This window comes from Hylobates moloch, unplaced genomic scaffold, assembly GCF_009828535.3.
Source record: "Hylobates moloch isolate HMO894 unplaced genomic scaffold, HMol_V3 SCAFFOLD_15, whole genome shotgun sequence".
Taxonomy (NCBI): domain Eukaryota; kingdom Metazoa; phylum Chordata; class Mammalia; order Primates; family Hylobatidae; genus Hylobates; species Hylobates moloch.
In genome coordinates, this window is record NW_026652290.1 from 17,625,956 (window position 1) to 17,648,718 (window position 22,763).

Genomic DNA, 22,763 nt, shown 5'->3' on the forward strand with positions numbered 1-22,763 from the left:
AGACCATCCTGGCCAACAAGGTGAAACCCCATCTCCACTCCACTAAAAAGACAAAAATTAGCTGGGTGTGGTGGTGTGTGCCTGTGGTCCCAGCTACTAGGGAGGCTGAGGCAAGAGAATCGCTTGAACCCGGGAGGTGGAGGTTGCAGTGAGCCGAGATCACGCTACTACACTCCAGCCTAGGCAATCTGAATGAGACTGTCTCAAAAAAAATAAAGGCTGGAAAGAAAGAACGCAATCACAGTAGTTATATTAGAATGGAAAGATTATAGCTGCTTGACTTTTTCTACACTTTAAATTTTTGCAATGTGGTTATTATGTATTTTTATTACAAAAATGTATAAATTAAACAAAATGCTGTTTACAGATATATATTTTAAAGTGATTTTTAAAATCCTAGTTCTATCCCTTTTTTGACCAAAAATTACATCCAATAATATGCATACAGATAACTTATCTGAAACAATGAAAACAAGCAATGTTCACAAAGCTGCCATCATTAACAAGACTAAAACCAAGACTTGTGATAGTGCCGAGGCCACTGGAGCTATGGTCACGTACCCCAATGCCTATAGGTAGCAAAGGACAACCCCTCTTTCTAGAATAAAAAAATAAATAAAAATAAAAACCTCATGAAAGGATGATAATGGGCCGGGCAGGATTTGCAGCACCTGCAACTGTATTTACTTAGAGGGTTAAGAAGTCAAAGTCAAAAACAAAAATTGTATTCTACAAAGGTGTCTCCTAACCTAGTATAACAATGTAGAATGGCCACTTGCACCTTTCGAATCGTGAATATTTAACAAACAGGTCACTACACTCAATTAGAAACCCACCGCGCAGAATGCTTTGTTTCCTCTTAGTCTGTTTTCTTTACTGTTTCTCATTACAGGTACTGTCTGAAAATCAAGGCAAGAACTACAATCAGTTTCTAGTAAGTCAAGTTTTCATCTCAAATTATATCTATTTCATACTATAATAGCACAAGGGTGATGTTACTCTAAGAAAAGGCAAAAGTTCTTTAAATAGATTAGGGAAGATTTCTGTACATTATTTTATTTTATTTTATTTTATTTTATTTTATTTTATTTTATTTTATTTTAGGGTTAGGTAGATTTGCAATTTCCAGTTCATTTAAAAAATCTTGGCTGGGCGCAGTGGTTCACGCCTGTAATGCCAGCATTTTGGGAGGCTGAGGTGGGCAGATCACGAGGTCAAGAGATCGAGACCATCCTGGCCAACATGGTGAAATCCCATCTCTACTAAAAATACAAAAATTAGCTGGGCGTGGTGGTGCATGACTGTAGTCCCAGCTGCTTGGGAGGCTGAGGCAGGAGAATCACTTGAACCCGCGAGGCGGAGGTTGCAGTGAGCCAAGATCACGCCACTGCACTCCAGCCTGGCAACAGAGCAACACTCTGTCTCAAAAGAAAAAAAAAAAGTGTTTACTGGGCCTTGTTTATAATGGCTAAAAATTGGAAACAACCTAAATGTCTAATAGAGAATTGGTTTAATTATATTACATCCATTAATATACATATATGATGAAATTCTATTCAGCCATTAGCAATGATCATAGAGACATACATACACTAACATCGAAGTCTTTAGCATCATTTTTTACATCATTTCATACTAAACAGTGTATATAGTATATCAGTTGATTCTTAAAATGTTTTTCTCAAATATATACATACATATATTTATATACACCAAAAACAATCTGGAAGGATATATATGACAAAGTATTTAGGATTTGAATCTTCTATTTTATTTTAAAATTTATTTTCTAAAGTGTCTACCAAAAAACATTTCTTTTGAGGAAGAAACTGATAATGAGTAAGTGAACTAAAGAATGCTACCATGGCCGGGCGCGGTGACTCATGCCAGTAATCCCAGCACTTTGGGAGGCCAAGGAGGGCAGATCACGAGGTCAGGAGATCAAGACCATCCTGGCTAACACGGTGAAACCCCGTCTCTACTAAAAATACAAAAATCAGCCGGGAGTGGTGGCGGGCGGCTGTAGTCCCAGCTACTCGGTAGACTGAGGCAGGAGAATGGCGTGAAACCAGGAGGCAGGGCTTGCAGTGAGCTGAGATTGTGCCACTGCACTCCAGCCTGGGCGACAGAGCAAGACTCTGTCTCAAAAAAAAAAAAAAAAAAAAAAGAATGCTACCATGGGCCAGGCATGGTGGCTCACACCTCACACCCGTAATCCCAGCACTTTGGGAGGCCAAGGCAAGCAGATCACTTGAGGCCAGGAGTTCGAGACCAGCCTGGCCAACATGGCAAAACCCAGTCTCTACTAAAAATACAAAAATTAGCTGGGCGCGGTGGCGCATCCCTGTAGTCCCAGCTACTCAGGAGGCTGAGACAGCAGAATTGCTTGAACCTGGGAGACAGAGGTTGCACTGAGCCGAGATGGCACCACTGCACTCCAGACTGGGTGACAAAGTGGGACTCTGTCTCAAAAAAAAAAAAAAAAAAAAAAAAAAAAAAAGAAGGCTACTAGGAAACCAAGTAAGGTCTTCAATTACATTTAACTTCAAAATGGAGACTGTAAAGTATTGATACTGCCAATATGATTTTGAGAAGATTGTTTCACCTTAACTACCTTAGAACTTCTAAAGCTGCTTCAGTTGTATTCACTTGCATTGAGCAGACCAATGATAGTTTTAAACTATTCAGGCTTTGGTATCTATTTTCTGACAATTCAGACCAGTTTTCTCACTACTGGGGAGGCTTAGGGAGTGTCACACAATCTATAGATGGACCAGGATTTTTCAAATTGAGAGTGAAACCAGCATAAAATTGGTGGGTTACAACCAGCATTAAAAAAAAAAAAAAAAAAAAAAAAAGACAACAGAGTGCAACATAAGGATATTGTTCTGTGAAGCTTTCTTTCAATTATTCACAAATATATTTGGTATGTACTGGGTTACAAAATAAAGCATTTCTATGGAACAGGGTCAAAACATTCTTTTAAGTTACTGTAGTTGATCTTAACACTGTCAGCCACACCAAACTCATCTGCTTTATGGGATAAAGGAAAGACCATTCTTCACTTTTAACCCAAAAGGCATAAAACTAAATTTGAAGTCTGTATTAGTGCCTTAAGATATATACAGAAGTAAAACATTTTTGTCTCCTAAAGTAAAAATCTTGAAACAGGAAAAAATCCTATTTCCCTCACTTAGTTGAATCTTTTTAATATCAGATTGCTTGAGGGCAAAAGCCACTACTTGATGATGCACAGCTTTGGAAATGGAAACTGCTATCTTAGTAGAGAAGTGTTTACCTTGTCACATTTGTTCTCGAAAAGACAGCAAATTCTTTTACCAAAAGAGAAACAATGGTCCAAAGACTTTGGGACCGAGAAGGACCATCAAATAGGAATCCCACTCTTATGATCCTGATTCCTTACAGACTCATCAAACAGTTTAACCAAATCAACGGTTACAAAGCTCATTTTCTTTTCTCTGAATTGTCCATTTAGGCTTAGTGCTGACATGACATCTGACCAGGCTGTTTTCATGACAAATCTGTATTAGCAATCAAAAGAGAATAAAGCTGTGTGTGATCTGTGAAATAAAAACCCCTTGCAGGTCTATGAACACAAGCAAGATAAATTTACGAAGGCTCTGGCCAAGAATCTCTCTAAACAATATACAGAGTCCTGTTTTGAAGATCTGTGTGAAAAAGAAGGATTCTAGGTTAGTTTCGGTAATAATAAAACCTACCATTGTATCCTTGTAACCGCAGACATCTGGGTAAGACCCAGAAGAGAACTGCCATGATACAATCTATTTTGGAATTACCTATGGGCTTTTTGTTTCATTTTTTCAAACAGGGTCTTGCTCTGTCACTCAGGCTGGAGCAGTGGCATGATTATAACTCACTGAAGCCTTGACCTCCCATGCTCAAACGATCCTCCTGCCTCAGCCTCTTGAGCAGCTAGGACTACAGGCGCATGCCACCATGCCCAGCTATTTTTTGTAGAGACGAGGTCTCACTATGTTGCCCAGGCTGGTCTTGAACTCCTGGGCTCAAGACACCCTCCTGCCTCAGCCCCACAAAGTGCTAGGATTACAAGTGTAAGCCACTGCACCTGGCCACTAGGGGCTTTTTAAAGTGTAAACGCCAGGGCCCCACCTCAGCACCATGCTGGCAAAAGTGAGAGGTGACAGCGTGCTGGCAGTCCTCACAGCCCTCGCTCGCTCTCGGCACCTCCTCTGCCTGGGCTCCCACTTTGGCGGCACTTGAGGAGCCCTTCAGCCCACCGCTGCACTGTGGGAGCCCCTTTCTGGGCTGGCCAAGGCCAGAGCCGGCTCCCTCAGCTTGCAGGGAGGTGTGGAGGGAGAGGCACAAGTGGGAACCAGGGCTGCATGCGGCGCTTGCGGGCCAGCTGGAGTTCCGGGTGGGCGTGGGCTTGGCGGGCCCTGCACTCAGAGCAGCCGGCTAGCCCTGCCGGCCCTGGGCAGTGAGGGGCTTAGCACCCGGGCCAGAGGCTGCAGAGGGTGTACTGGGTCCCCCAGCAGTGCCAGCCCACCGGCGCTGCACTGGATTTCTCGCAGGGCCTTAGCTGCCTTCCCGCGGGGCAGCCCTCAGGACTGCAGCCCGCCATGCCTGAGCCTTCCCCCACCTCCGTGGGCTCCTGTGCAGCCCGAGCCTCCCCGCCGAGCGCCGCCCCCTGCTCCACGGTGCCCAGTCCCATCGACCACCCAAGGGCTGAGAAGTGCGAGTGCATGGCATGGGACTGGCAGGCAGCTCCACCTGCAGCCCCAGTGCAGGATCCACTGGGTGAAGCCAGCTGGGCTCCTGAGTCTGGTGGAGATGTGGAGAACCTTTATGTCTAGCTCAGGGATTGTAAACACACCAATCAGCACCCTGTGTCTAGCTCAGGGTCTGTGAATGCACCAATCGACACTCTGTATCTAGCTGCTCTGGTGGGGCCTTGGAAAACCTTTATGTCTAGCTCAAGGATTGTAAATACACCAATCGGCACTCTGTATCTAGCTCAAGGTTTGTAAACACACCAATCAGCACCCTGTGTGTAGCTCGAGGTTTGTGAGTGCACCAATCAACACTCTGTATCTAGCTGCTCCGGTGGGGCCTTGGGGAACCTTTATGTCTAGCTCAGGGATTGTAAATGCACCAATCAGCACCCTGTCAAAACAGACCACTCGGCTCTACTAATCAGCAGGACGTGGGTGGGGCCAGGTAAGAGAATAAAAGCAGGCTGCCCGAGCCAGCAGTGGCAACCCGCTCAGGTCCCCTTCCACGCTGTGGAAGCTTTGTTCTTTCGCTCTTTGCAATAAATCTTGCCACTGCTCACTCTTTGGGTCCACATTGCTTTTATGAGCTGTAACGCTCACTGCGAAGGTCTGCAGCTTCACTCCTGAAGCCAGCGAGACCACGAGCCCACCGGGAGGAACGAACAACTCCAGATGCACCGCCTTAAGAACTGTAACACTCACTGCAAAGGTCTGCAGCTTCACTCCTGAGCCAGTGAGACCACGAACCCACCAGAAGGAAGAAACTCCGAACACATCCGAACATCAGAAAGAACAAACTCCAGACGCGCCACCTTAAGAGCTGTAACACTCACCGCGAGGGTCCACGGCTTCATTCTTGAAGTCAGTGAGACCAAGAACCTACCAATTCCGGACACAAAAGGAGGGTGCAGCTTGTTCTCACATCCAACCACTGGGCAAAGAAATGTTTGTGTCCCTGCTATGTACAAGGCGTTCCACTGCTGCTGAAGCATTCAGTAAATATTTACTAAGCTGAATCAAGAAAATGGTAGCACCATACCCATTGGTAACAACAGTTCACAGCTACTGTGGTGATGGGAATCCAGCAATGGATGCTGAGTGAGTACTAGGAGAGGCTCCTTAACATGAATGGTGTCTCAGCTGGGCCCAGGAGGATAAGGAAGAATTTTCACAGGCAGGGTATGACCAATGGGAACAAGAGCAAACTCAGAAAAGCAAGGTGTGGTGTGGGTGGGCCGGCCCTTGGCAGGAGTGAGTGAGAGGGAAACTGCACAAGAGGTGATGGCTAGATTATCAAGAGCAATGAGCCGGGCGCGGTGGCTCAAGCCTGTAATCTCAGCACTTTGGGAGGCTGAGGCGGGCGGATCACGAGGTCAGGAGATCGAGACCATCCAGGCTAACACGGTGAAACCCCGTCTCTACTAAAAATACAAAAAATTAGCCGGGTGTGTTGGCGGGCGCCTGTAGTCCCAGCTACTTGGGAGGCTGAGGCAGGAGAATGGCTTGAACCTGGGAGGCGGAGCTTGCAGTGAGCCGAGATCGCTCCACTGAACTCCACCCTGGGGGACAGAGCAAGACTCCATCTCAAAAAAAAAAAAAAAAAAAAAGAGCAATGAGGGCTGCAGGAACAGGTGGGTCCTGAGCGTGTAAGACTGGCTCAGGTCTATACTTACGAGTGGGGATCCTAGGAATCTGTGGGAGATGAATGAGGTCAAGGATCTGAGAGGAGAGCCCTACTGGGAGCTTTCCTAATAAAACAAGCAGGAAGGCAGGCCCAGGAGGACTGTGGAAATGACAAGGAAGGAGAACATGCACCACCCCCGAGGGGGACGGAAAGAACTCCGGAAGGAGAGGAAGAAGACATAGGGGACTCGAGCATCAGGACAGTGCTGGGCAGACAGCAGGTGTTTGGGAACTGTTTGCTGAATGGAAAGACCATTGGTGAGCCTGGCAAAAAGTTTGAACAGAGTCAAGGAGGAAGCCAGGATCCAGAGAGGAAGGGAGGGAAGGCCGATGAGAAACTCCCAGCAGTGGCTGCAGGCAACTGAAGGTGTCTGGCCTGAAGGGAGAGGGAGAAGGCACACAGGAAGCTGAGGGGAAAACAAGCCAGGGAGGAGGTGAGTGGGGAAAAGAGCCCACTAGCAGGCCAGGGAAATAAACAGTGGGTAAAAGAAATCTGAAGAGCTGAAAAGAAGGGAGAAATACTAGAAAAAGCTTTCAGGAGTCTTGAGAGAATATAGAGCAAAAAGGCAGAAGGACACACTACTCTCTTTGGCAGAAGGGCTAGATATAACTAAATTGTGAAGCAGAGGACAGGGAAGTTGAAGTTCATTTTCTTAGTCCAAAGGGCTCAAATGATACATCAAAGGGCACAGAAGCTCTGGTCTCTCAGCCAGGCCTGCCTTTAATTTTATTTTTCCAGTGTGCAAAGTCAGTTTAAGAGACAACTCACTTATACCCATGGCAGAAACTAAACAACTCCAAACACTATTTCTACTAATAACCTTAAGAAAGTATGTAACAAACCTGCACATTGTGCACATGTACCCTAAAACCTAAATTATAATTAAAAAAAAAAAGAAAGCACCCCCACCCCAGACAGAAATATTAATCACTAAGCCATTCCGCTTCATAAAAAGAGAACTATGTGTCTATTATCTAGAACCAAATGCTTTCTCTTCTTAATTTGAAAAGCAGGGCTGGGCACAGTGGCTCATGCCTGTAATCTCAACACTTTGGGAGGCCAAGGCGGGTGGATCACTTGAGGCCAGGAGTTCGAGACCAGCCTGGCCAACATGGTGAAACCTCATCTCTACTAAAAATACAAAAAACCAAAACAAAACAAAAAAATAATTAGCCAGCCATAATGGCAAGCACCTGTAATCACAGCTATTCGGGAGGCTGAGGCAGGAGAATCGCTTGAACCCAGGAGATAGATGTTGCAGTGAGCTGAGAATGTGCCACTGAACTCTAGCCTGGGGGACAGAGTGAGACTGTGTCCCGATTTAAAAAAAAAAAAAGGGCCGGGCATGGTGGCTCACGCCTGTAATCCCAGCACTTTGGAGGCCGAGACAGGTGGATCATGAGGTCAAGAGATTGAGACCATCCTGGCCAACATGGTGAAACCCTGTCTCTACTAACAATACAAAAATTAGCTGGGCATGGTGGCATGCACCTGTAGTCCCAGCTACTCGGGAGGCTGAGGCAGGAGAATAGCTTGAACTTGGAAGGTGGAGGTTGCGGTGAGCTGAGATTGTGCCATTGCACTCCAGCCTGGCGACAGAGTGAGACTCTGCCTCAAAAATAAAAAATAAAAAATATAGGCCAGGCGCAGTGGCTCATGTCTGTAATCCTAGCACTTTGGGAGGCCGAGGCAGGTGGATTGCCTGAGTTCGGGAGTTTGAAACCAGCCTGGGCAACACGGTGAAACCCCGTCTCTACTAAAATACAAAAAATTAGCTAGGCATGGAGGCGTTTGCCTGTAGTCCCAGCTATTTGAGAGGCTGAGGCAGGAGAATTGCTTGAACCCAGGAGGCAGAGGTTGCAGTGAGCTGAGATCACGCCACTGCACTCCAGCCTGGGCGACAGAGCGAGACTCCACCTCCAAAAAGAAAATAAAAGATCAATGTAGTATTTTATTTTCTGTCAAGCCCCAGCTTCCCCTTACCTCCATCCCCTCTTTCAATGGTGCTTTCAATTAATGTGAACCTTAAAAGAGGAATCTCACCCACAGTATATACTCCATCTCTGGAGTCATGATGAAGCTGATTTTCATTCTAAGGCTGCCACAGAATCTGGATTAAATGCAAGAGATGATCCCAGCCAAGTCTATCAGAGCATCTAATGTAAAATTTTGTGCTTCCAAAGTCTCCAATAATTTCAGAAAACTTCAGATCTACCAATATTAGTGAGACAAAAGATTCCAAATGAACTCAGTGGGTTAACTAAAACCACTTTATAAATAAGCAAGGAAAGAAAATGCAGGTGATAACTTTTCTGTCTCCATGAATAAATAACATCCTTTCTATACTTTTGTTACCCTTATAAGGTGAAACTGGACCACACGATGTGTTTAAAGTTTCTTCTGAACGGAAATATTTTATTATTAATATCACTTCACTTTGTTTCCATTTCAACAGGCCAAAAAATAATGCCCAGCAGTAGAAAAAGATGTGTATGTGTGTATCTTCAGTACTTAATAACAGATTTTAACATTCTGTTTCAATAAGAAACTGCTGCTGGGCGCGGTGGCTCACGCTTGTAATCCCAGCACTTTGGGAGGCTGAGGTGGGCAGATCACCTGGGCTCGGGAGTTTGAGACCAGCCTGACCAACATGGAGAAACCCCGTCTCTACTAAAAATACAAAAAATGGCTAGGCGCGGTGGCTCACGCCTGTAATCCCACCACTTTGGGAGGCCGAGGCGGGCAGATCACGAGGTCAGGAGATCGAGACCATCCTGGCTAACACGGTGAAACCCCGTCTCTACTAAAACTAAAAAAAAATTAGCCAGGTGTGGTGGTGTGCGCCTGTAGTCCCAGCTACTTAGGAGGCTGAGGCAGGAGAATGGCATGAACCCGGGCAGCGGAGCTTGCAGTGAGCTGGGATCATGCCACTGCACTCCAGCCTAGGTGGCAGAGGCTGGATCCGCACGCCACCACCACCGGAGGTGGCTGATTGATCCTTCGTCTTAGTAGAGACGGGGTTTCACCGTGTTAGCCAGGTGTGGTTGTGCATTGCCTGTGATCCCAGCTACTCAGGAGGCTGAGGCAGGAGAATCGCTTGAACCTGGGAGGCAGAGGTTGCAGTGAGCCAAGATCGTGCCATAGCACTCCAATCTGGGCAACAAGAGGAAAAACTCTGTCTCAAAAAAAAAAAAAACAACAACAACGAAACTGCTTGGGGTAGCTTAGTATGCTGTGAATTGAAGTATTTACAAACATATCAAGGACTTAAACTGTAAGCGAAGTAAATGTATTCTATAAATTAGACTAACAGCACTGTTCCTCCCTTTTGAATGGATCTTTTAAGAAATTAATCTCGGCTGGGCGCGGTGGCTCACGCCTGTAATCCCAGCCCTGTGGAGGCCGAGGTGGGTGGATCACGAGGTCAGGAGATTGAGACCATCCTGGCGAACACTGTGAAACCCCGTCTCTACTAAAAATACAAAAAAATTAGCCAGGCGTGGTGGTGGGCGCCTGTAGTTCCAACTACTCAGGAGGCTGAGGCAGGAGAGTGGCGTGAACCCAGGGGGCAGAGCTTGCAGTGAGCGGAGATCGCGCCACTGCACTCCAGCCTGGGCAACAGAGCGAGACTCTGTCTCCAAAAAAAAAAAAAAGAAAAAAAGAAAAAAATGAAATTAATCTCAGGCCAGGCATGGTGGCTCATGCCTATAATCCTAGCACTTTGGAAGGCGAGGTAGGTGGATCGCATGAGTCCAGGAGTTAGAGATCAGCCTGGGCAACATGACGAAAACTTGTCTCCACAAAAACAATATAAAAATAAGCTGGGCATGGCAGTGCGCGTCTGTAGTCCCAGTTACTCAGGAGGCTGAGGTGGGAGGATCACCTGAGCCGGGGGAGGTCAAGGCTGCACTAAACCATGATCATACCACCACATTCTAGCCTGGGAGACAGAGTGAGACCCTGTCTCCAAAAAAAGAAAAAAAAAAAAACAAAAAAACTTAATTTCAGAGCTAATTTGCTACAGGGTTCTAAACACACAATCCTAACAGTTTCACTGAAAAGAGTCGGCCAAATCAGTCTGTCTCTTAGAATGTATTAATACTTCTACTCCAAGACGGATTAAAGATGAGAATGGGCAAGAATGAAGAGCTTAAAATAACATTTAAAAAAATTATTCTAAATACTCCTATTGTCATATGAATTCACATTATTTTTTTAAAATCACCTAACACTCTGCTAATTCTTATCAGTTAAAACAAATGAATTTATAGACTCCTAATTTTATGATACATGGATCCCCTGGTTCTATTCTTTTTTAATTTCTCACACTTCCGCATTCTTACCAAGAATTTCCTTAGGATTTTAATATTAACATCAAAAATTTTGCCTTCTAGTAGAGACAAGAAAGGGGCTGAAGCTGTCCTAGGTAAGCCACTTCTGTTTTTTTGTTTTTTGTTTTTTTGTTTTTTTTTTGAGATGGAGACTCGCTCTGTCACCCAAGCTGGAGTGCGGTGGTGCAATCTCATCTCACTGCAACCTCCGCCTCCTAGGTTCATGTGATTCTCCTGCCTAGGCCTCCTGAGTAACTGGGACTACAGGCGTGCACCACCACGCCTGGCTAATTTTTGTATTGTTAGCAGAGACGGGGTTTCAAGCAGAGACCGGTTGACCAAACTGGTGTCGAACTCCTGACCTCAGGTGATCCACCTGCCTCTCTCCCAAAGTGCTGGGATTATAGACATGGCCTGGCGGCCACTTCTGTTTTATCTCCACATTTTTTCACTCTCTATCTGATATTACTTCACACTGGTCTAAAAAATCAAAATGGTCTTGTTAAGCTAAGTTAAAGGTATTAAAAAAAAATTGAGGTCTTTGTACTTTTAAAAGGTATTGCTTTTTTTAAATTTAGATTTTTTTTTTTTTTTTTTTTGAGATGGAGTCTCTGTCGCCCAGTCTGGAGTGCAGTGGCGCAATCTCAGCTCACTGCAACCTCCGCCTCCCGGGTCCAAGCAGTTCTCCTGCCTCAGCCTCCTGAGTAGCTGAGATTACAGGTACGTGCCACCACGCCAGGTTAATTTTTGTATTTTTAGTAGAGACGGGGTTTCACCATGTTGGTCAGTCTGGTCTCGAACTCCTGACCTCGTGATCTGCCCGCCTTGGCCTCCCAAAGTGCTGGGATTACAGGCATGAGCCACCGCGCCCAGATTTTAATTTCTTCCCTCCCAAAGATGAGAAGGTATTGCTTTTATTTACTCAAGTAGGAGCACTTTTTACAAGGCATATACTTAGGTAACAGATGCTAGATTTACATAGAAACTTCTAGTTTAATTTGTAGATAAAGATATTAAAACTGAAAGTAAAGAACATTACTCCTTCTACATGTAAATAATAGAATTCAATCTAAAAAGACTAGACCCTAAAAAAAAATTTAAGTTAAATTTAAGTAGTTTTTACCCATCCAAATAGTTGCCCAAGATCAGGACTTGATAGACAAAAATTGATAAAAATCATTTCACTTCTTGCTCAGTGAAGAGAAAACTGAGCCTGAGACAGATGTTAACTAATGTGATTCATCTAGAATGGCTTTACACGAAACAAAAAATTAGGCTGGGCATGGTGGCTCACGCCTGTAATCCTAATACTTTGGAAGGCCAAGGTGGAAGGACTGCTTGAGCCCAGGAGTTCAAGATCAGCCTGGACAACATGAGGAGATCCCCATCTCCACAAAAAAAATTTTAAAACTAGCCAGGTAGGCCGGGCACGGTGGCTCACGCCTGTAATCCCAGCACTTTGGGAGGCCAAGGCAGGCGGATCACGAGACCAAGAGATCAAGACCATTCTGGCCAACATGGTGAAACCCTGTCTCTACTAAAATTACAAAAATTAGCTGGGCGTGGTGGTGGTCCCCTGTAGTCCCAGCTACTCGGGAGGCTGAGGGAGGAGAATTGTTTGAACCTGGGAAGCGGAGGTTGCAGTGAGCTGAGATGCGCCACTGCATTCCAGCCTGGGGACAGAGCAAGACTCTGTCTCAAAAAAAAAAAGAAAAAAAAAACTAGCCAGGTGTGGTGGCGCACACCTCCCAGATGTTTGGGAGGCTGAGCAGGGAGGAGTGCTTAAGCCCATGAGTTCACAGCTGCAGTGAGCCATGACTCCTGCACCACTGCACTCCTGCCTAGGCAACTGAGCAAGACCTTGTCTCAAAAAAAAAAAAAAATAAATTAAATTAGTAAATACTTCAACTTAAAAAAATAGTATTCTAAGGCTCATAAGTCATTAAGTCCAAGTTACTGGAGTTAAAATTCAAAGTCTTCAATTCAAGCACTAATCAGATTTGGAAAAAAAAAAAAAAAAAACACAAGACCTCATTTTTGTTTTTTTTCTTGCTAGAAATCTAAAATTGCTTTATAGCTAAGATCACATCATGGCATGTACTTGGAAAAAACATCTTCTAGATAAAAAGAGAAGGAAAATTGTTCTTCTCTGTTCCTGACTCAAAAGAAGGCTAGGGCTGGGTGCAGTGGCTCACACCTATAATCCCAGCACTTTGGAAGGCCAAGGCGGGTGGATCACCTAAGGTCAGGAGTTTGAGACCAGCCTGGCCAACATCGCAAAACCCATTTCTACTAAAAATACAAAAATTAGCTGGGTGAGCTGGCGGGTGCCTGTAATCCTAGCTACTCAGGAGGCTGAGGCAGGAAAATCACTTGAACCTGGGAGGTGGAGGTTACAGTGAGCTGAGATCACGCCACTGCACTCCAGCCTAGGTGACAGAATGAAACTCTGTCTCAAAAAAAAAAGAGAAGACTAGGCCCTAGCTGCTCTTGGATATATTTAGCAAAGTCTCCCAGAACCTCTGCTCTATCTTCTGGGAGAGCACACACCATGGTCAGGAGTGTGCAGCCCAACAACCACACCCTGGGGCTCCGCTCCTCCTCTGCCTCTTACTAGCTGTGTTCTTTGGACAAGTGACTATTTTTCTGTGTGCCAATTTTTCCATCTGAGAAGTGGAGATAATAATACCTACTAAAACAGGCTGGGCACGGTAGCTCACGCCTGGAATCCCAGCACTTTGGGAGGCCAAGGCAGGTAGATCACCTGAGGTCAGGAATTCGAGACCAGCCTGACCAACATGGAGAAACCTTGCCTCAACTAAAAATACAAAATTAGCAGGGTGTGGCGGCGCATGCCTGTAATCCCAGCTACTCGGGAGGCTGAGGCAGGAGAATCGCTTGAACCCAGGAGGCGGAGGTTATGGCAAGCCGAGATTGCGCCATTGCACTCCAGTCTGGGCAACAAGAGTGAAACTCCCTCTCAAAAAACAATAAACAATGAAAAAATAAAATGGGGGAAGGAAGCCATTTATGCACACATTAACTTATGCACACGTAAAGTTTCTCTCTACATAACTAATCCGGCAAATCAGTTCACGTTATTTAGCTTTACAGTATCTAGGAAAGGAGGCAGATACTACTATCTCCATTGTACGGATAGTTGTGATTTACTTGTGGCACAATTTAATGGTTTAACATAAATAAAACACCTCACATATTTCCCAGTACTTGCCATTATTATTGTACTTAAGTGAAAAGGTTAACTTTTAAAAATGAATTGTAAGTAACTTTTAAATCTCTCTTAGAATTAAACAAAAATTCCTCACAAAGTTCAAGTTATAAGAAAAAGAATTCTTAAACAGCCAGGTTAACAAAAAAAAGAAAAGAAGAAAAAGAATTTGGCCAGGCCCAGTGCAGGAGGGTCAGAGGCCAGGAGTTCAAGACCAGCCTGGGCAATATAGTGAGACATCGTCTCTATAAAAAAAAAACCTTAAAAAATTAACCCAGCATGGTGGCATGCGCCTGTAGTTCCAGCTACTTGGGAGGCTGAGGTAGGAGTATTGCTTGAGCCTGGGAGGTAGAGGTTGCGGTGAGCTGAGATCACGCCACTGCACTCCAGCCTGGGTGACAAAGCTTATTCATTCAGGGAAAACATAGGAAATGGTTTCTCTTACATAACTTAGTTTCAAGGAAACTGACCTCACGGCCCTACCTCAGAATTAAAAGAAAACATTTTCATTAGTAATGTTATTAATAAAATATTTTATTGTCTAAATTGTTAATATAATTAAAAATGAACTGTTTTATTTTCCCTTTTATACACAATCATCAAAAACCAGCCAAATGTCCCTAAACTTGATTTTTTACTGCTACAAACATAATAATTTATTCCAGTAGTGAAAATTTCATTATTTGGGGCTTAACTTTCCATTTTAAAAGATTTTCCCTCTGCCCTTTGCTTCTCTGGATCTCTCATCATTCACTTGTCCTTGTTACTTGTTAACACCACTGCCAGGAAGCACAGCGCAGCACAGCACAGCACAGCACAGCACAGCACAGCACAGCACAGCACAGGACAGGACAGCACAGCACAGGACAGGACAGGACAGGACAGGACAGCACAGCATAGGACAGGACAGCATAGCACAGCATAGGACAGGACAGGACAGGACAGGACAGGACAACATAGCACAGCACAGCACAGTACAACAGCACAGCATAGGATAGGACAGGACAGGACAGGACAGCACAGCACAGCACAGGACAACAGCACAGCACAGCATAGGACAGGACAGGACAGCACAGCACAGCACAGGACAACAGCACAGCACAGCATAGGATAGGACAGGACAGGACACCATAGGACAGCATAGCACAGGACAGGACAGGACAGCATAGCACAGCACAACAGCACAGCACAGCATAGGACAGGACAGGTCAGGACCACACAACAGCACAGCACAGGACAGCACAGTAGGCTATTCTGGTCAATGTTCAGTAAGCAAGGCTGAAACTAATGGTTGTAACACCCCATTAGGTGATCTACCAGTGAGTTCAGACAGAAACTACCAGTAATGACCTTAAACGATAAGGAAGACAATCTAGTCCTTCCTTCAGATAATGATTACGGAGTGGCTCAACAACTGAATTTCTTTGGACAAGTAAGGACAAGCTCAGCTAGAGAACACGGGAGGTTGAGTAACAAGACGTTGTTTTCTTCTGTGAGATCAATGCACGGATTTTAGAAAGAGAGTAAAGGTTATTTTGTACCAAATAAATAAACAAATAAAATAAAAAATCTACAATATCTGCCTTAAGAGATCAGAAATGTTAATTTTTTTAAAAAGGATGACAATTTCTTTCTTTTTTTTAACCAAGAGATAAAAGCAAGAAAAAGATGGCAATTTCTATTGCTGTTCTCAGGCTTCAAAACTGGCAGATACAGGGAAAAAAACGTTAATACAGAGAGTTATACCTACCATACCCTTGACTGAAATGAACATCACATAGCAGGACTTACATACAGACACAAGTAAGGAAATACTGATGTCAACACCATGAAAGTAATCTTTGCATACTCTTTTAATGAATAGACTTACAATTCAAAAGAATGGAGACTCAATTACTATTACAGGGTTTTATCATTAGATATTCATGGTAGCCTCTAATCTTGTTTTCTTTCATCCCTGAGATTCCCAACTATTACATTAAACAAAACTCAATTACCTTTCTGATAATCATTTTTTAAAAAGAAAAGAAAAAAGCAAATAGGAAAAAAAAATACATATATATATTTTTTTCTGAAATGGAGTCCTGCTCTGTTGCCCAGGCTGGAGTAAAACGGCGCAATCTCAGCTCACTGCAACCTCCGCCTCCTGGGTTCAAACAATTCTCCCACCTCACCTCCCGAGTAGCTGGGATTATAGGCGCGCACCACCACACCCAGCTAATTTTTTGTATTTTTAGTAGAGATGGGGTTTCACCATGTTGGCCAGGCTGGTCTCGAACTCCTGACCTCGTAATCTGCCCACCTTGGCCTACCAAAGGGCTGGGATTATAGGGATGAGCCACCGCGCTCGGCCAGGAAAATATTTGAAGAGGAAAAACAGCTATAGAAACTCAGGTCTCCACACAGAAGGATTCTACTCTGCACTTGTTCACTGTCTTTGAACGAATGTTACCTACATGAAAGTTTCCGATTTCTCCCCCTTGGGGGAGTTACTTTGAATTGCTGGCAAAGACAGACTGGATATAGGTCAAATCCTATTATCAGGAACTAATTAAAGTACAAATTATTTGGGTACACTCACAGAATTCTACTGTGAGTTATGAGGCTAGGGCTCTTTGTTGTTGAGGCTTTTCTCTTTTTTTTTTTTTTTTTTTTTTGAGACGGAGTCTCGCTCTGTCGCCCAGGCTGGAGTGCAGTGGCGCAATCTCGGCTCACTGCAAGCTCCGCCTCCCGGGTTCACGCCATTCTCCTGTCTCAGCCTCTCCCAGTAGCTGGGACTACAGGCGCCCGCCACCACGCCCGGCTAATTTTTTGTAATTTTTTTAGTAGAGACGGGGTTTCATCGTGGTCTCGATCTCCTGACCTCGTGATCTGCCCGCCTCGGCCTCCCAAAGTGCTGGGATTACAAGCGTGAGCCACCGCGCCCGGCCGAGGCTTTTCTCTTAGTGTGACAACTGTTAAGGGTCAAAATCTCTAGGTGCGTAACTTAATAGGAGCATTACTTTATATTGGTTTCCTTTCCCCAGCACAGAGCAGCCTTCCAATTGCACAGAAAATGTATCCTCAGTCTGCGTACTGAAGCACTCTTTCAGGAAATCAAAAATTGTAAAAAAGTTCAAGAACACCCAACTCCCCTTCCCTCTCACCACAGGAGCTCTTTTCAGAACAAAATAATGAAAAGTAAAAACACTGAGAAATGGGATTCTGCATACACATACTTTACATATTTTACATGCGTAAAGTTTCTCTTAAGAGGCATTTGAATTGAAGCAACAAAATATGTTTATCTTAAGGACAATTCATGATTTATAAACTACCAGAAAAGAAGTTGGCTGCTGAAATACAAAACAGGGAGTTCAAACATAAGCTTTCAAAGAGCCACAAAATTTCTAACAAATACAAATGAGTGTGTACATGCATGACTATGTGCAGATATGTACTGTTTTGCTGGGGAGAGGGTACACAGCTTCCTCAAAGGGACCCTGATTTGGAAAGAGAAAGGTTAAACCAGTATAACCAAGTAAGGTCATTTTAAATTATTCTTTAGGTAAATTTAATTACACAGCAGATACTGGGTTATTTAACTCAAGCAGTGAAAACAATAGATTATGGTGACCACACTTCCTACCTCTGTGTCCCAGGAATCCTGAAAGACAGGGTTTCTGCTACTCCTTTTGTTCTGGGGGGGAAGATGGTTGTCTTCTTCGTTGCCATTCCTTCTCCTTTTCCTGAAATTAAATCACAAGGAGAAAAAAAAAAAATCCAAACAACTGATGTTTTGGACACTTGAATTGCAAACCATAACAACATATAAATTTGCCCTCTGGCCTGAGAAAACATAATTCACCATATGATATCCCAATAGGTTATCAGTTGGAAATACACCATCACTGGACACTAAGAGCAAAAATACAAGATAGCAGCAGCGAGGTCAAGCTTAAATTAGTAAAACTCATTTCTAAAAAGAAGCTTAACAATTTTAAATGTCTGTTGGGACTAAAACAAGAACAGGAAGAGGTTAATGACTAAGCTTTCAACCTCTAACCTAATTAAGGTTTTCTTCTTTTTCACTCCCTGAAATCACGATTCCGAGTTACCTAATTGTACTCCCTTCCATATGACAACATTTGATATAAGGGTGGCTGCCTTTGCCTATTTGCCCTGAAAACCCTTATAAAAGTACCTGTTGGTCACATTAACCTGATTATTCTGGCAACACTAGCTGGTATTATGATATAACAATTACTTCACTAGATTGTTACTATGAGATTATAGCATAAGCTGCTATAAAGAAAAATCACACATCTTTCTTAGGCAAGCGTTCTCAGATGTGCAAGAAAGACCAAATTTGTATGTACTCTATTTAAGAATTATGTGCTGTCAAGACGATTTCTGAACCCGTTAGAAAACAGAAATCAATTAAAGGAGGTATAATTTTCAGTCAAATTGCCCGGAACTGTACTGTCCAATATGGTAGCCACTAGCCACATATGGTTATTTACATTTAAATTAACTAAAATTAACCATCCGGTTCCTAGGTCACAGCAGCCCTGTTTCTAGTGCTCAGTGGCCACGTGTAGCTAGTGGCTACTGCACTGACCAGCACAGATAAAGGACATTTCTGTCACTGCAGAACGTTCTCCGGAACAGCACAGGCTAGAGGTCTGTATGTACATGGCAGCAGCACCAATTACAAAACCCTTAAAGTTTCAGCTTTCTATAGTTAAGAGACAAAAGGCTAGTGTGGACACACAGCTTTTGGAAAGCATGTACATTTGGAGGATATAGTGTCTTCTATATAATTATACACTTTCTATGAGAGTAGGGTGGCTTGCAGTGGCAGGCCTTTAATCCTAAAGGTTTTGAGTTGAGGTTTGAATATTAGAGAAAATAAATAATTACCCTAAGCTCAATTCTCTGTACTCTGCAACATTCTGAATAGGTCTAACTTTAATAATGAGTATGGATCCCAGCTTAAGTTTGGAATAATAAAGAGTGTGTGGTTCTGATAAAGCTTCAACCATCCTGCACTGGGCTATGTAATTTACTTCATTCTAAGACATTTCTGCTCCCTACCTTTCTCTTAGGAGATCAGATCTTAGCTGCACGTTACTTTGAAGTAGTTGGAGGTTAAAAAAAAATAGATGAATACCAGGTTTTAATAATCATTAAATGGATGTGCTTTTATCATAAATTTGAACCAAGAAACTGCTAATTTCATCCTAATATGATCAGGGAATTTGCGTGGGAGTGTTCTGCAGAGGCAAAGCAATGTCTGCTGGGAGGTCAGTCGACACCCAAAGAGAAAGTCACTGAGTAAGGAGCAGCTGCTGGTCCTCACACACCCATTTTATCAGCATGCCAACAGCTGATTGGGCTTTGGGCTGCTGAGTCACTCTAACCAAACTTAGGAGCCTGATCAAAATTTGCTATCTCCTCATTTATAATGGGGGATAGATCTTTCCAGGACAAGACTATGAATGTCAAGGAGGTTGCATGGCAGAGGGACTGTAAGAACAAAAAAACATGAGATGATTTTGTGGATTTCAACTAATCTCTGGCAGAGTCACATGAAATATCCCTGCCTCATAAATTACTTATCTCTCAAGGTACCAGAATAATCTCTTTGGCCTGTTGGTGGCCTTCTCCTCTGGATGGTACCAGATTAAGAAAGAGCCCTACCTGCTCTTCATTTGCATTTTTCTAGGCTCTTAGCAGATCTCATCCTTGAAACATTCTTCTTTCAATAACGGTGTTAACAACTGGCAAGATTACAGCTTCTTGCTCATCCCTATCAGTTCAATCAATCAGATTACAATTTTTGGCATTAATGCCACAGACCAGGTTATAATTTTAGCAGGCACCCCTATAACTGATTATATTCTCCCCTACCCATCTAGGTGCAGATTACCAGTTAGCATCTGTTACTTCTACAGATGGTTGTTTCCATCACGTTGCATTATTTCATTTCTCTCCCACCTTCCTGTCATCTCCTAGAGACTCAGCATAGAAATAATCTTAAGAGTATGGGCTGGGCGCGGTGACTCACACCTGTAATCCCAGCACTTTGGGAGGCCAAGGCAGGCAGATCACTTGAGGTAAGGAGTTCGAAACCAGCCTGGCCCACATGGTGAAACCCTGTCTCTACTAAAAATACGAAAGAGTTAGCAGGGCATGGTGGCGCGTGCCTGTAATCCCAGCTACTTGGGAGGCTGAGGCAGGGGAACTGCTTGAACCCAGGAGGTAGAGGTTGCAGTTAGCCGAGATCGAACCACTGCACTCCAACCTGGCCAACACAGTGAGACTCCATCGCAAAAAAAAAAAAAAAAAGAGTATGGAAACTAGTGGTTTTCAAACTTTATTTTAAAAAGTAACAGAACTCTTTCTTTCTTACTGTAAAAAAATTCTCTCTATATAAGAGATAAAGGATCTGTTAAAGTAGGGACTCCCAGTCTGGTGAGGTGGCTCACATCTGTAATCCCAGCACTTTGGGAGGCCGAGGTGGGTGGATCCTTTGAGCCCAGGAGTTCAAGACCAGCCTGGGCAATATGGTGAAACCCCATCTCTACCAAAAATACACAGATTAGCTGGGTGTGGTAGCTCACACCTGTGGTCCAGCTACTCAGGAGGCTGACATGGGAGGATCACCTGAGCCTGGGAGGTTGAGGCTGCAGTGAGGCATGATGGGGCCACTGCACTCCAGCCTGGTCGACAGAGTGAGACTCTGTCAGTCAATCAACCAATCAATCAATAAGCAGGGACTCCCTCACCACACAACCACCTCTCTGCGGCTATCCAATCTACTGTGGGACAGCCTGAAAACTTTTTTTTTTTTTAAAATGGACGTTTCGCTCTTGTTGCCCAGGCTGGAGTACAGTGATCTCGGCTCACTGCAACCTCCGCCTTCCAGGTTCAAGCGATTCTCCTGCCTTAGCCTCCGACACAGCTGGGATTAAGGTGCCTGCCACCAGGCCCGACTAATTTTTTTGTATTTTTAGTAGAGACAGAGTTTCACCATGTTGGCCAGGGTGATCTCGAACTCCTGACCTCAGGTGATCCGCCCGCCTTGACTTCCCAAAGTGCTGGGATTACAGGCGTGAGCCACCGCACCCAGCCGAAAAACCACCATCTTAGACCATCCTAGAGCTGGCAGAGCTGGCCCATCATACTCCATTAAACACTGGCAAGAAAAGCCTGTCCAAATCAAATAACTTCTTTAAAACATGTTGAGATTATTTGTGTACAAGATAAAAGGAATCTACTGCCAGTATAAATGCATTCAAATTAGTTGTGTACAGTAGAATTTTTATTTGTAGGAAATATTTAGATTTTTTTTCAGATATGTGAGACATCCCAAGAGAATATCGTAAGTATAAACTGGATTTGGGAAAGAATAATATGGCAGTTGGGTCAGAGTCACTGTATCTAAAGATCTTGTTCCTAATTCCGATGGCATGTCTGTAATTGGGCCCCCAAATTCAAATTTAGTCCACTCTTCTTTTCTATTCAAGGAGAGGCTTTATGCTCCACTTGCTACATGACCCAAATCAATAATCCAATGCAGCAGCTTGGGGAACCCTAGGTTTTCACTATGGGACCAAATAAACTCAGGATACTTTTGAGAACTTCAATCCCATGAAATAACTATTTCAGAGAAGGATCCTTGTGGAAAGACCGTAACATGAAGAGCATTCTGAGGTAACCCTTCTCGACTTTCTCCTAGACACATTCTTGAAGAGGAAATTAAGAGGGAGAAAAAAATTAAGAAATCTCAACTTAGTCCGGACTCTAGTAGTACATGTCAAGCACAGAACCCCTAATTTAAGACCCGGGTCCCGAGGCCAGGCTCCCTCGGGAAGGTAGCGAGTGCATCGAGATAAAATCCTTCCTCCCGCCTTCAGAGTCAAACGGCCCCGCATCCAAACAGTTTAGAATCCAGCTTGTTCTTAATGCTACAGTCAAGAGAGGATCCATAACCCGCCTTGGTCATCTGCCCTTCTGTGTTCACAACCGTTCAGGGAACAAGTTCTTCAGTCTAACCGAATCTTTCCCTGCTGCGGGGTGAAGCCCAACCTTTCTTTCTGACCTTGGGGAGCCGGCAGCTCCCCGCCCGGTGCCCTCACAAAAGCCTTAGGGGCTCCCTCTCCAAGATGAGACGTTTCTCCCATCCCCCCACCCTCCTAAATTTAGGACAGGAAAGCTTTAGGGCCACCGTCTCTCTTCCGGGACGGATCACACTTCGTTCCAAATAAGAAAAGACAGGGGGGAAAAAAGATGGAGGGGCGGGAGACCTGGACCCCGGAGAGTCACCTTCCAGCTACCCACAGGAACCAAGCATCACTCGCGCATCCCTCTCCCCTCCTCCCCCGGCCCGCAGTGCACCCCACAAGGAGCCCCGCCGGGTCCACACTTGCTCCGACTCCCATTTCGCGCGCCCCCTCGGCTCCATCTCCCAGATACTCAGGCGACGAATGGAAAGGGGGTCCCTTCCCTCTCACCTGGGACGGAGGCGCTCGCTCATGGCAGCTGGCGGATGGAAGCTACGCGGCGCCGCTCCGCGAAGAGAGGGAACTGAGGGGGTTGTGTTTCGGCGGCCGCCACGCCCACCCCCTCGGGCCTTGGCTCTCGCAGCCGCTCGGGTGGACGCAGCCGGTGGCGAGTACCCCTCAGTCGGACCCGTACCACCACTACTTCCGGCGTCTGCTCCGCGCCCCCCCATGTCGCTGCCGCCGTGGTACCGCCCT

General features: G+C 44.6%; 1 protein-coding gene across 4 annotated transcripts in view; it reads right to left on the minus strand.

Moving 5' to 3' along the window:
• Positions 1-22,738, minus strand: part of FAM104A (family with sequence similarity 104 member A) — a 26,246-nt gene extending 3,508 nt beyond the window's left edge. Inside the window, exons 1-3 of one of the 4 annotated variants that reach the window (XM_032177710.2) lie at positions 22,518-22,738; positions 17,648-17,747; positions 837-899 (exon numbers count right to left, since the gene is read on the minus strand). In XM_032177710.2, the coding sequence (XP_032033601.1) occupies positions 837-899; positions 17,648-17,747; positions 22,518-22,738 (384 nt within the window). Of the gene's footprint in view, positions 1-836; positions 900-17,647; positions 17,748-18,116; positions 18,195-22,517 lie in introns of those variants that run through there. The other 3 variants (XM_058429182.1, XM_032177712.2, XM_032177713.2) reach the window with 3 other exon arrangements.
• Between the last annotated feature and the right edge of the window lie 25 nt (positions 22,739-22,763).